Source organism: Scyliorhinus torazame, chromosome 12 (assembly GCF_047496885.1).
Source record: "Scyliorhinus torazame isolate Kashiwa2021f chromosome 12, sScyTor2.1, whole genome shotgun sequence".
In the NCBI taxonomy this organism is placed as follows: domain Eukaryota; kingdom Metazoa; phylum Chordata; class Chondrichthyes; order Carcharhiniformes; family Scyliorhinidae; genus Scyliorhinus; species Scyliorhinus torazame.
In genome coordinates, this window is record NC_092718.1 from 25,617,290 (window position 1) to 25,630,252 (window position 12,963).

The window sequence follows — 12,963 nt, forward strand, 5'->3', positions numbered from 1 at the left end:
CCCGAGTCAGTTGTATTGTTACTGGACTAGTAACTGGATTAATAATATTGGCGCGTTCAAATCCCATCAGGGTAGTTTGAGAAATTGAATTTGGTTTAAAAAGAAAATCAGGAAATAAGATGCTATCCTACAGGTTCACTAACATCCCTCAGAGATGGAACCCGTATCTAGTATAACCTGCATCTGGTTCTACCTTATTGTATTGTCATTACGAACATAGCCAAGACTCAAGCCAGACTTCATGTCTCAAAGATCAAAACTTAGCAAAGAGAGCTGTGCAGAAACAAGCTCATCAGAAGTATGCGAGTAACCAATGCCTTTCCCCACTGTTTAGCAACAGCTTTCAAATCTGATCAAAACCATCTTCAGATAACGAACCTCACTATCCCAAGAACCAGGGAGAAGCCAGGTCAGTCTGTGAACAACTGCCGAGACAGCAGAAGATAAGGCAGAAACATCTTTACCCTTTTAAAACTTGTACTTTCCTTTACAAGTCCATCAATACAGAAACTTAACCTCTTGGCCAGAAGACTATAATTATCTAATTCTTGAGACTTGCTGAAAATCTATACATCTAGGAAATCCTGCAACAATCCTGATAGATGACTCCAGCTGTTTGAATCCCCTGCCTTTAGGAGTGAAATACCTTCATCACCGGGCCTACAATTTATACTTCTGTCATAAGATAAACCGAACAAGTGAATCACAAATTGTTCCTTTGTTTGTAATTGGTAAGAGTACATTAATTTTTAATAATATTTATTATCACAAGTAGGCTTACATTAACACTGCAGTGAAGTTACTGTGAAAAGCCCCTATTCGCCACATTCCAGCGCCTGTTCGGGTACACTGAGGGAGAATTCAGAATGACCAATTCACCGAACAGCACGTCTTTCGGGACTTGTGGGAGGAAACCAGAGCACCCGTAGGAAACCCACGCAGACACGGGGAGAACGTGCAGACTCCTCACAGACAGTGACCCAAGCCGGGAATCGAACCTGGGACTCTGGAGCTGCGAAGTAACAGTGCTACCCATTGTGCTACCGTGCTGCATCCTCTAACTGCATTTTCTCCCCTGAGTGTATTTGTGTCGGTGAGTGACTTTGGGAGCAAATGCGTGAATAAATAATCCTCTTCATTTAAATCCTGCAAAACCTGGGTGCTGAATGTTCGAATTGAGCCCCCACTCCATGGCTGAGAAACACACATCTTCCTTTTTAAAAAACACACATTGAGGGAAGGGAATTTCTTTCACCCCTGTCTGTAACAATAGTTATATCTACAATTCAGAACATCTGAGTGAGGGAATGGAACTTAGCTTCTGAATGCTCTCCAGTGCTTTCGGGCTGAGGGAGGTGAAAATCTGGGTCCTGTATTCTGATGCTATTCACCTGCAGAAGACATCAAGGCCAAGGTTTCTACCAGTGATCAGCAAATGCATGTGTGAACCTGAGTTAAAAACTGCAACAGGCTTGACTGTAATGTTGTTTGTGGTGAAAAGGACGCAGAATGACCACCGAGACAAAGACCACAGGAGGATGTCATCTAGTATGAAATAACTGCATTCAGGAAAAGGCTGGAGAAAACCGAACGCAACGGCGAGATTTTAAATCATATACCAGCAGATTGTCAGAGCAATGCACAACTTAATATGTTAAGAATTAAGATCGGTTCCTCAACCATATTAGTCCGAGAGAGATTTTGTTTCAAAGTCTGAAGGACCAGCTATTTTTCCAAAGTAGATCAAGCTTCTAAATATCTTGCTTGTTGCCCAGCTGGGAACAGACTTGCGGAATTAATGTTGTATATTATTATTGTCTATTGGTGCAATGAGCATTTCAGGACAAAATATTATTCAAATATGTAGCGACAGCTTACAGATCAAATATACACAGAGGTCTCAGGGATATGTTAGTGAAACGCGTTCCTTCACACCAGAGCTGTTGTACAAGACACACAAGGGTGACAGCAATGAAAAGATGCAAAGAGAACAGCAGGATCCATTTCAATAGTCTGGTTTTCGTAACTCACCAGCCTGCCAGGTCCCAAACCCTTCACGACCACACGCACAAAGGATATTCCTTGATCAGTCGCTTTCTGCCAACAAGAAATAAAACAGTAGTTACTCAGGATTTTGTTTTCTAAAAGTAATAATAATGCTCCAGAAAGTGAGACTGCTCTGTGCCCGCTGCTCCTCTGCATCATTGGAACCACCTTATTCAACTCTGCTTTGATATAACCATTTCTGGGCTACCAGCAGCTTGCAAAATGATCTCCGCCTGCTTTTCTCTCCAACACTAACCACTCTGTTATTGTCTGCTCAGTTGGTAGCACAAGGTCCCATCTGGTGGTTAAAGATCCTATTGCTAGAGTAAGAATTTCTTTGCGATATTCACTTGGTTGCAAGTGGGTTGACCTTGGTGCGGTTTCTGGCATTATCCTAATTACAAAATTAAGGGCAGGTTTTGGGTGTTACCAACACCTTGGATAGTGAGGTCCATTTCATTTCAGTGATGTGCGCCAATGTCAAAACTCTTGATTTGGCCGCGTTTTCTTTATAGAGGTTCAGTTGTCATGACCAGTTTAACTTTGAACATTCTCCCTTTTACTGAACATGATTGCATGTCAGCAAATCAAGTCGTCGAACTTGCATGGTGAATAAATTTGCATATCATTAAATGACCCAAGGACACAGACGATACTGCAATAAGTAAATGTGCACGCATTTTTAAAAACATACAGTAAATTAAATTACCAGCAAATTACCCAAAGGGCTGTTCACTGCCAATCAGAGAATGTGTTGTTATTGAATGAGATGATGACATGAAGATTAGACCAAAGTATGTGTCCCCCTTAAGGCCACAGAAACCCTGTTGAATTAATTCAAACATTAATTGCTGATGAAGCTGGAGATCAGAACCCAGGCTTGGTTTGTAATTAATAGCCTGCAGACCTTGTGGCTCCAGTATTGTGTTCCAGAAGGTTTTTTCTGCACATTCAAAAAATGGCCATCTTCGTTTCTAGCTAAACCAGTTAAAGAATGGACGGGTTGTGCGTTATTTTATTGGAATGCAAGGGAGATTGACTGAAGTGAGTGGAATGTGTTTTGATTGTTGTTCACTTGCTGTCTTTAAAATAAATCTGTTTAATGATTCACATTTGGTTTTGTCAGTCCACCTTCAAAAAGATGGGAAAAGCACAAGGGCCTGGGCGAAAGACATGGGGCTGGATTCTCTGCAGCCCAGCGCCAAAATCGTGTTCAGCGCGGAGGCAGAGAATCGATGTTCCCGACCGAATTGGCCCGGCACCACTGGCGATTCTCTGGCCCCCGGAGAATCTCTCGTCCACGAAATATGCCGCGCGGCTGGGGGGCCATTGTCAGAGGCCCTGCCAGCGTTAATCCGATCCCGACCGGCCGAGTTCCCGACGGCGTGGAACTAATGTGGTATGGCCGGTTGGGACTCTTGCACGGCGGCTGCGGACTCAGTCGGCGGCCGCCCTGGTGGAGGGTGCGGGGGGATCAAGCACTGGTGGGGGGGCCTTATGGGCGGCCGGGGCAGCGATCGGGCCGCTCCAATAAAGCAGTACGCGGCCGATCGGAGGGGCCTTGTTTCTTGGTCTTGATCCGCGGTCTGAGACCGTCTCCGTGCACATGCGTGGACTTGGAATTGGAAGTGCGGGAGCCCGTATCCGCAGCTAAAGCTGTGTGAATTATTCCGGGTCCCTGCTAGCCCCCTGCAGGTAGGGGAACAGCCGTTTATTTTTTGCAAGGAGCTGGGGAGTGTAACAGCAGCGTTTTTACGCCGATGTGGGGACATAGGCCCATTTTTGGAGAATCCTGCCCAAGAAATCAAATTTTATTCAGGAGTGGGCAGCAGGGGTTGAGTGGGGATGGGGGAGGGCTGATGTGGGTCCCACTGTTACACTATAGTAAAATTAGATGAATAGTATTGAGAAGCTTCTGAACATTAGGGGCACTGACTACTTATAAGAGTGAACGTACTATTGTACTCAGGACACTTAACACAGACCCAAAGCTTTTGTTGACAGCTGCCTCTATGGTGCTGATGCTCCTGGAGTGCAGGCACACTGTTCAGGTGTCAAAGGTTGCAGGACATTCAGTCCACTAATCATCCTCTCTAGACAGGACACCTGTTCCTTCAAGGAGGTATAGAGAGATATGAATCAATATTTCACTTTGTACTGTTGAATGTGTACATTTTTGTTCTGTTAACTCATGTTTCAGGGGCCGATTAGGACAGTTGGCTAATGTGCAGTTTAGAATAACACATGTTTGATTCTCCTCCTGGCTGAGGTAAACCTAGGAACTGCCTTCTCATTCTGCTTCTGAGAGCAGAAGGCAATGACTTACATGAACTGCCAACATAACAGCTCAGTATGAAGCATCAGCAGACAATGAGACAAGGACCTGTCTTCAGCCAGCACACTCATGGAATGGAGTGGAATAATTCATGTTTATATGGTAATAGCACACCCTGCTGGAACTATTCCTTAATGTGAATGTGTATGCGCATGCACGTGCATGGATATGTGTGAGCGTGCACGCATGTGTGTGGGTGTGCATCAAGCATACGTGAGTGTAACTTAGTCAAATTTCCCCAGGATTCCCCATGCTAATTCTGAAACACTACCACAGACTCTCTCATCCAACTTCCACAAGACAGTGATTAACAACTAAACAAAAAATCTATGCTAATATTACTGGACAAAAACTGAGAACTGAGATTGGTAGTAAACATGTTTTGAAAATCTTTGCTTTAATAATAATAATCTTTATTAGTGTCACAAGTAGACGGACATTAACACTGCAATGAAGTTACTGTGAAAATCTGCTAGTTGCCACACTCCGGCACCTTTTTGGGTAGAGGGAGAATTCAGAATGTTCAATTTACCTAACAAGCACGTCTTTGGGGACTTCTGGGAGGAGAACACAGCACCCGGAGGAAACCCACGCAGACACAGGGAGAATGTGCATACTGCGCACAGACAGGGACCCAAGCCGGGAATCGAACCCGGGTCCCTGGTGCTGTGAACCAACAGTGCTAACCACTGTGCTATCGAGCCACTTTACACCAACAGCTAGTCAGAAATCACAATGAGTTTCATTGTTTATGGCATTAATGAAACAGGTTACGGTGCTAAAAGGCAGACACTGCTGTGTAGATTTTATAAACTGAATATTTTGACAAATAAAATTGAAATAGTAACATATAAATAACTAAAATGTTAAGACATTTGCAGTAATTTTTGTAACACGTATAGGATACAATTTTCCCACTGTTTTGCACCAAGCGCAGATCCGGGCACGCCGGGTGAATCACGGGAGATGTCAAAATCGAGATTCACAGCGGGCGTGGATCATTTTGAAATTCATCTTGCCTGTTCCTGATCTCGCCCAAAAATGGCGAGAAGCTCATTAACAATCATTTGCATTCATATGAATCTCATTAGCGAGATTGAAGTTGAATGCAGTGACTTCCCGGGCGTCACCTAACTCCCCAGCGAAAAGTCACATGGGCTTCCTTTATTATTCCTCTACAAAAATGGGAAGCTGGTGCAATGGTTACCAAAGGGAAGTGAGGGGGTGAGTAGCCCTTTCCATTTACTTGCATGCAGGTCAAGGGCATCGGAGCTGCTGCCCCAGTGTTCGGGAAGGGGAGGGAACGGTGTCCAGCTTGGGGGTCGCCCCTGGGCCAGGGGAGCGGGTGTGGGGCTTTGCAGCTGTGATTCCTTCAAGCCAACTTTAAATATTGTGGACACCCTTAACAAAGGCAAGCACATCTGCAGGCTGTCTGTCCTACCAAACTCTCCCAGGATAGAGCTATGCTGCAGCCTCTCTCATGAAAGTTAATTGCACCCCCTTTGACTGTGAGAAGCCTCTAACTTCACAGCTGAAGGCTATTTCAAAGGAGTGATTAGCCTTGTTAGTTGTGTTAGCAGTTCAGGCTCCTGAACTTTCAAGTGCCTCCTTGAAGGAACAGGTGTCCTGTCTAGAGAGGATGATTGGTGGACTGGATGTCCTGCAACCTTTGACACCTGAACAGTGTGCCTGCACTCCAGGAGCATCAGCACCATAGAGGCAGCTGCCAACAATCAAACACTAAAGAGCAGGGCCTCACCACTGAGGATCCTCTTGCGGCCAAAGTGCAAGTGTGTGGATGAGCAGAGGACAGCTGAGCACAACCTCCCTAATGTTGGCGGGCAGAGGTCTGGGGTCTAGAGATTCCTGATCTGGCCGGGAGTGAGTGTGCAGTGCAAGGTTTTCAAGCACAACTGGTTTGCTGGATGGCACTCTGAGGGAAGGCGGAACAGTCATGGTAAGGGTGGGAGAGGCTTGGGGGATATGGGCTTGAAGGTCCTGAGTTGGAAGTCCTAACTGATTGTCGGTCTCTGTCCTTCTCCAATTCTTTCCTGATACAGAAATGTTTGCTGGTCTAGATCCCGTGGATGCTGCCCTTTCTGTGCTTGTTGCAGCCGAGGCAGGCAGACGCTGAAGATGGCAGCAAGGCCATTGCAGGCTGGAGACGTCACCACATGTGTAGGGTGAAAACCTGGCCACTCATAAGGCTGAGGAGGGGGTCAGAAGGGGAGGCCAGCGATGTGCAAGGTGTACCGAAGTCATTGGTCCTTCCCTGAACTGACGGACACCATATGCCGCAGAAGACTGCATCTCAACAGAGAGACAGTGCCGCACCTGTGCCACGTCCTTGCAGACATGGCCCCGTGGAGGAGGACACCCGCTCCCAGTGGCCGTGAAGGTCATTCCAGGCCTCGAGCAGGGACCAGTGGGGCATTTTGCAATCTTCAACCCACAGGTGCATCCAGGAAGTGACGGATACTTTGTATGCCCAGATCACCTTTGATCTGAAGCAGGCTCACCAAGATGCCTGGGTTGCAGGATTCACCACCATCGCTGGGATGCCCCATGTCCAGGGGGCCATCAAATGCATGCATGTTGCCCTGTGAACACTGGGGCATCAGGGAGTGCCCTATATTAACAGGAAGGGGTGCCACTCCCTAAATGTTCAGATTGTGTGTGACCATTGCCTGAGGATCATGCACGTGTGTGTCTGTTACCCAGAGAGCGTGCTACATCTTGGGACACACAGAGATTCCCAGTGTCTTTGAGGACCACCCCAGGACGGAGGGTTGGCTGTGGGGGCACAAGGGATACCCGCCGAGGATATGGTTGATGACTTTAGTGGGGAGGCCTGAAACCGAGGCAAAGATCCGATACAAAGAGGCCCAGTTTGCCACCCACGCTATCATTGAGCAGTGCATCGGGTTGCTCAAAATGCGATTCCGATGCCTGGAACGCTCTGGTGGGGCTCTACAGTACAGCCCCAGAGGGTCTCCGCTTTGTGGTGGTCTGCTGTTCCCTCCGCAATCTGGCACAGCAGCGGGGTAATATGCTAGAGGAGGTGGGACATGCAGCCTCGTCTGAGGAGGAGGCGAACCAGGAGGGGATGGAGGACGAGCCTGAGGAGGAGCAGGAGAATGGAGGACAGACAGTGGCAAGGGTCCAACATGCCAGGGGGACCAGAGAGGCCCTCATCATCTCCAAATTCTCCTGAGACAAGGCTGTCCGTCAGCTCAACCCTCCTCCACAATCACACTGCCACCTTCCCCATCACATCCTGTTCCCCCTCCAAGGGTCTATGTAACATCACTCCTGGGTGACGGACCAGTGTTGGACCTATCAGCAGGTCCCTATACAAGGCAGGAGATTGATGGACCTCTGGGGCTTGAGAGGAGAGGGGAAAACAGGGGATTGGCAGGGGATGGGGGGGGGGGGGGGGGGGAGGGGGGACGTGGCAGTGAAGACTAAAGTGCCAGAGGCTTCACATGTATCCGGTGTGAAATGTTTTTAGTGGTCAACATTTTAATGTGACAAATTTCCATTTCCCTCTAGTGATCTCACCAGTGCCCACTCAGTGCTCCTCATTTTTCTTGATCTTCCGTGGTCTAGTGCTATGTTTAGGTGTGTCCTCAGGATACATCGGAGTTACATTAGATTTCCAAGATGGCGCTGGAGTGAGGCGACTCTCTGCGAGCTCTCCCCAACAGATCCACTTTTTACTTAACTTGTACTCGCTCTAATCTTTTAAAATTTAATTCTAAGACTAACATTATTGCGAACCTCTCTCTTTTATCTTTTCTTGCAGGCTTCAACATCCTCAGAGGCCCATGGAGATGACCCGGGCCTTGGAGCTCCCAACCCGGCCTAACAACCAACGCCAGCCCCCGGATCGCCTGGCCCAGTCCCCCGAGCTCCCGACCCGACCCCCAACGACGAGACCCGGCCCGACTCGACACCGAGAGACCCGCCCAGCGACCCGACCCGGAGAGGCCTGCCCAGCACCCGACCTACCTGGAGATGGAAGAAAGAAAAATCCACGTAGAGGCCCGACCGGGCCTACTTCAAGACCCGACCCCAGGAGCACCCAGGAAGGGAACAGACCATGGGACTCAGCCCAACCTGCCTCAGGAAGCCCCTGCCCATGACCCAGGACCCCCAAAATGGCAGAGACCCCGCATGAGGACCCGAACGCGCTGCAAGGTATTCCCGTGTCCGCAGAACGCCGGGACCCATCCGGATCGCAAACATGCCCCCCTAGCAACCCCTCTACCTCAACCAGCGCCCGAGTCCCTGGACCCCGCCAGACACAACCACATACCTTCCACAAGGGCTGACGTCTCCCAGCGGATCCCGGCACCATCCAGCTGCAGCCGGCGACCGAGGAAGCGAGGGAAACGCGGTGGTCTGCAGGTTAGACTGAAGCAATGCGGTTTTAAGACCCCTCTCCCCAGCATACTCCTGGCAAACATCCAAGCGATCGAAAACAAGCTCGATGAACCTAACGCTAGACTTACCTCTCAGAGGGAAGTAAGAGATGCTGTGTGCTCGGTTTCACAGAGACATGGCTCACCCCCGCCTCACCGGACTGTGCCATACAACCTGAAGACTTCTCAATTCACCGGCGGACCGCACTGCGTCATCAGGCAAAGCGAAGGGTGGAGGGGTGTGCCACCTCATCAACTCCTCCTGGCTACCCTGGCGACCTACTGCTCCCCGGACCTGGAATACCTGCCCGTGAAGTGCCGCCCATACTATCTTCCACGTGAGTTCACTTCAGCCATTATCACAGCGGTCTACATCCCACCCCAGGCAGAAGTGAGGAAGGCGCTGGACGAACTGTACACAGTTATAAACAACTACGAAACAGAACACCCGGAGGCCTTGTTCATTGTGGCCAGAGACTTCAACAAGGCCAACCTCAAGAGTGTACTGCCAAAATTCCACCAGCACATCTCCTGTCCCACCAGGGGTGACGACACTCTTGGCCACTGCTACTCAAAAATCAAGGGTGCCTACCGTTCCATCCCTCAACCGCACTTTGGGAAATCAGACCATAGGATGGTGCTCCTTCTCCCAGCATACAAGCAGAAACTCAAGCGGGAGAATCCAGCTAAGAAGGTCGTGGAGTGCTGGTCCGAGTAAACAAATAAGCTCTTACATGACTGCTTAGAGACAGTGGACTGGTCCATATTTTAGAACTCAGCAACCAACTTAAATGAGTATGCCACCACCGTCACAGACTTCATCAGCAAATGTGTGGACGACTGCGTGCCAAAGAAAGCAGTACGTAAGTTCCCCAACCGGAAACCATGGCTCAATCGCGAGATTGGCTCCCTACTGAAGGACAGATCTGAGGCGTTAAAGTCAGACAACCCTGACCTATACAAGAAATCCAGGTACGACCTCCGCAAAGCCATCCGAGATGCCAAGAGAGACTATCAGACCAAGCTAGAGTCACAGACAGACTCTCGGCAGTTGTGGCAAGGACTAAACAACATAACGAGCTACAAAGCGAAGCCGAGCAGTATCTCCAGCAGCAGCACATCTCTCCCCGATGAGCTCAATGAATTCTATGCTCGGTTCGAGCAGGTAACCAACAATCCGCTGTCGAGTGCCCCAGCAGCCCATAACTCACCCTTACCCACCATCACAGCTTCCGAAGTCAGGTCGGCCTTCCTGAAAGTGAACCCTCGGAAGGCGACGGGCCCGGACGGGATCCCTGGTCATGCACTCAGAGCCTCCACGGACCAACTGGCAGAGGTGTTCGCGGACATCTTTAACCTGTCCCTACTCCATTCCGAGGTCCCCACCTGCTTCAAGAAGACCACCATCATACCGGTGCCAAAGAAAAACCAGGCAACGTGCCTCAATGACTACCGTCCAGTGGCCCTAACTTCAGTCGTAATGAAGTGCTTCGAGAGGTTGATCATGAAGCGCATCACCTCCATACTCCCAGAACGCCTTGATCCACTGCAATTCGCATAGCGTCGCAACCGGTCCACATCAGACGCCATTTCCCTGGCCCTACACTCATCCCTAGAGCATCTCGACAACAAGGATTCCTACATCAGACTCCTATTTATTGACTATAGCTCCGCCTTCAACACCATAATCCCAGCCAAGCTCATATCAAAGCTCCAAAAGCTAGGACTTGGCTCCCCACTCTGCAACTGGATCCTCGATTTTCTGACCAACAGACCACAATCAGTAAGAATGAACAACAACACCTTCTCCACAATAGTCCTCAATACCGGGGCCTGCAATGCTGCGTACTTAGCCCCCTACTCTACTCCCTGTACACACACAACTGCGTGGCAAAATTTGGTTCCAACTCCATCAACAAGTTTGCTGACGATACGACCATAGTGGGCCGGATCTCGATTAACGACGAGTCAGAATACAGGAGGGATAGAGAACTTCGTGGAGTGGTGCAGCGACAACAATCTCTCCCTCAATGCCAGCAAAACTAAAGAGCTGGTCGTTGACTTCAGGAAGAAAAGTACTGTACACACCCCTGTTAGCATCAACGGGACCAAGTTGGAGATGGTTAGCAGTTTCAAATTCCTAGGGGTGCACATCTCCAAAAATCTGTCCTGGTCCACCCACGTCGACGCTACCACCAAGAAAGCACAACAGCGCCTATACTTCCTCAGGAAACTAAGGAAATTCGGCATGTCCACATTAACCCTTACCAACTTTTACAGATGCACGATAGAAAGCATCCTATCGGGCTGCATCACAGCCTGGTATGGCAACTGCTCGGCCCAGGACCGCAAGAAACTTCAGAGAGTGGTGAACACAGCCCAGTCCATCACACGAACCTGCCTCCCATCCATTGACACCATTTACACTTCCCGCTGCCTGGGGAAAGTGGGCAGCATAATCAAAGACCCCTCCCACCCGGCTTACTCACTCTTCCATCGGGCAGGAGATACAGAAGTCTGAGAACACGCACGAACAGACTCAAAAACAGCTTCTTCCCTGCTGTTACCAGACTCCTAAATGACCCTCTTATGGACTGACCTCATTAACACTACATCCTTGTATGCTTCATCTGATGCCGGTGCTTATGTAGTTACATTGTGTACCTTGTGTTGCCTATTATGTATTTTCTTTTCTTCCCATGTACTTAATGATCTGTTGAGCTGCTCGCAGAAAAATACTTTTCACTGTACCTCGGTACACGTGACAATAAACAAATCCAATCCAAAGGTAGAGGCAGCTTGCTGCTTTCCATGGCCTGTGGCATTTGATGCCCTAGGTGGATGTCCTCTGGAAAACCGGAGGGCCCCGACCAACTTACGGTGTCACAGCCATTGCTGTGCCACCTTCTTTCGCCTGCTGCCCTTGAGATGCACCGGTGTTGGGAGCGGGTGGGGGGGGGGGAGTGAATTCAGAAGAACTGGAGACTGCCTTAGTCTTTTTCACGCAGGCACTGGGATGTGTTCCAGCGCATTCTCCTTCCCAAGGGTACCCAGAGGGCCTTGGGTGACTCCATGGGATGGAGGGGTAGCTGGAGTGATTGCAGTCATCTGACGTTGCCAATCCTGGAGGCTCCCCATTGTCTGTACCATGGTGTCGATGCCTATAGCGATGGTCCTGTGTGACTGGGACACGTTCTGGAATACCTCAGCTATGTCCACCTGAGTCTGGGACATGTCCCTCATCGACTGGAACATGATATCGAGGCACTCAGCCATTGTCGGCACAGACTGAACAATGCCTTGTACACCACCAAACAAGGAGTGGACGTCATGCACCCAGGTGTTCCACCAAGAACTCCCGTTCCTCATAGGGGGTGAGGACCCGGACCTCTGGCATCTAATAATAATAACCTTTATTGTCACAAGTAGGCTTACATTGACACTGCAATGACGTTACTGTGAAAAGTCCCTAGTCGCAACACTCCGCCGTCTTTTCGGGAGGGAGAATTCAGAATGTCCAATTCACTTAACAGCAGGTCTTTCAGGACTTGTGGGAAGAAACTGGAGCACCCAGAGGAAACTCACGCAGACACGGGGAGAACGTGCTGATTCAGCACAGTGACCCAAGCCGGTAATTGAACCTGGGACCTTGGAACTGTGAAGCAACAATGCTAACCAGTGTGCGACTGCTTGCACCCTGTCTTCGCCTTTTCCCTCTTATTATGGGCTATCTTCTCCAGCGGGGACAAAGAGAGGACATTGTGAGCCGCTCGCTCAGGGGAGTCTCCAGCAGGTGGCGTGTTTGGGCACCATGAGAGACGTGGTAACTTACCTTTGCAGCTCGTTGGAGGTCATTCGCTTTCTGACTACATTGGACGGTGGTCTTCCTAGTCATGCTAGGCAGCATTGCTGACCCTGCTGCTCCGACCCCCTCGGGGAAACAGGGTGCCCACCTTTCATCCACAACGTCGAGAAGCCTGGCTAGGCTCTGCATTCCCAAAGCAAGTAGCAGTTCTCCCTGCTGCCATCCTCATATCTTGACTGAGAATGAGTGCTGAAGGAACATTTAAAAGCAGCTCCCCCTTGTCAGCGGCGAGCAGCTGAGGCATGATTCGGGCCACGATTTCCCGCAAAACCTGCCCAAAACGACGCTTAGTC

At 49.5% G+C, this 12,963-nt stretch overlaps 1 protein-coding gene across 1 annotated transcript in view; it reads right to left on the reverse strand.

Moving 5' to 3' along the window:
• Nucleotides 1-12,963, reverse strand: part of mrps11 (mitochondrial ribosomal protein S11) — a 47,871-nt gene that overhangs the window by 10,682 nt on the left and 24,226 nt on the right. Inside the window, exon 5 of the mRNA XM_072470574.1 lies at nucleotides 2,032-2,097. Within this exon, the coding sequence (XP_072326675.1) occupies nucleotides 2,032-2,097 (66 nt within the window). The remainder of the gene's footprint in view (nucleotides 1-2,031; nucleotides 2,098-12,963) is intronic.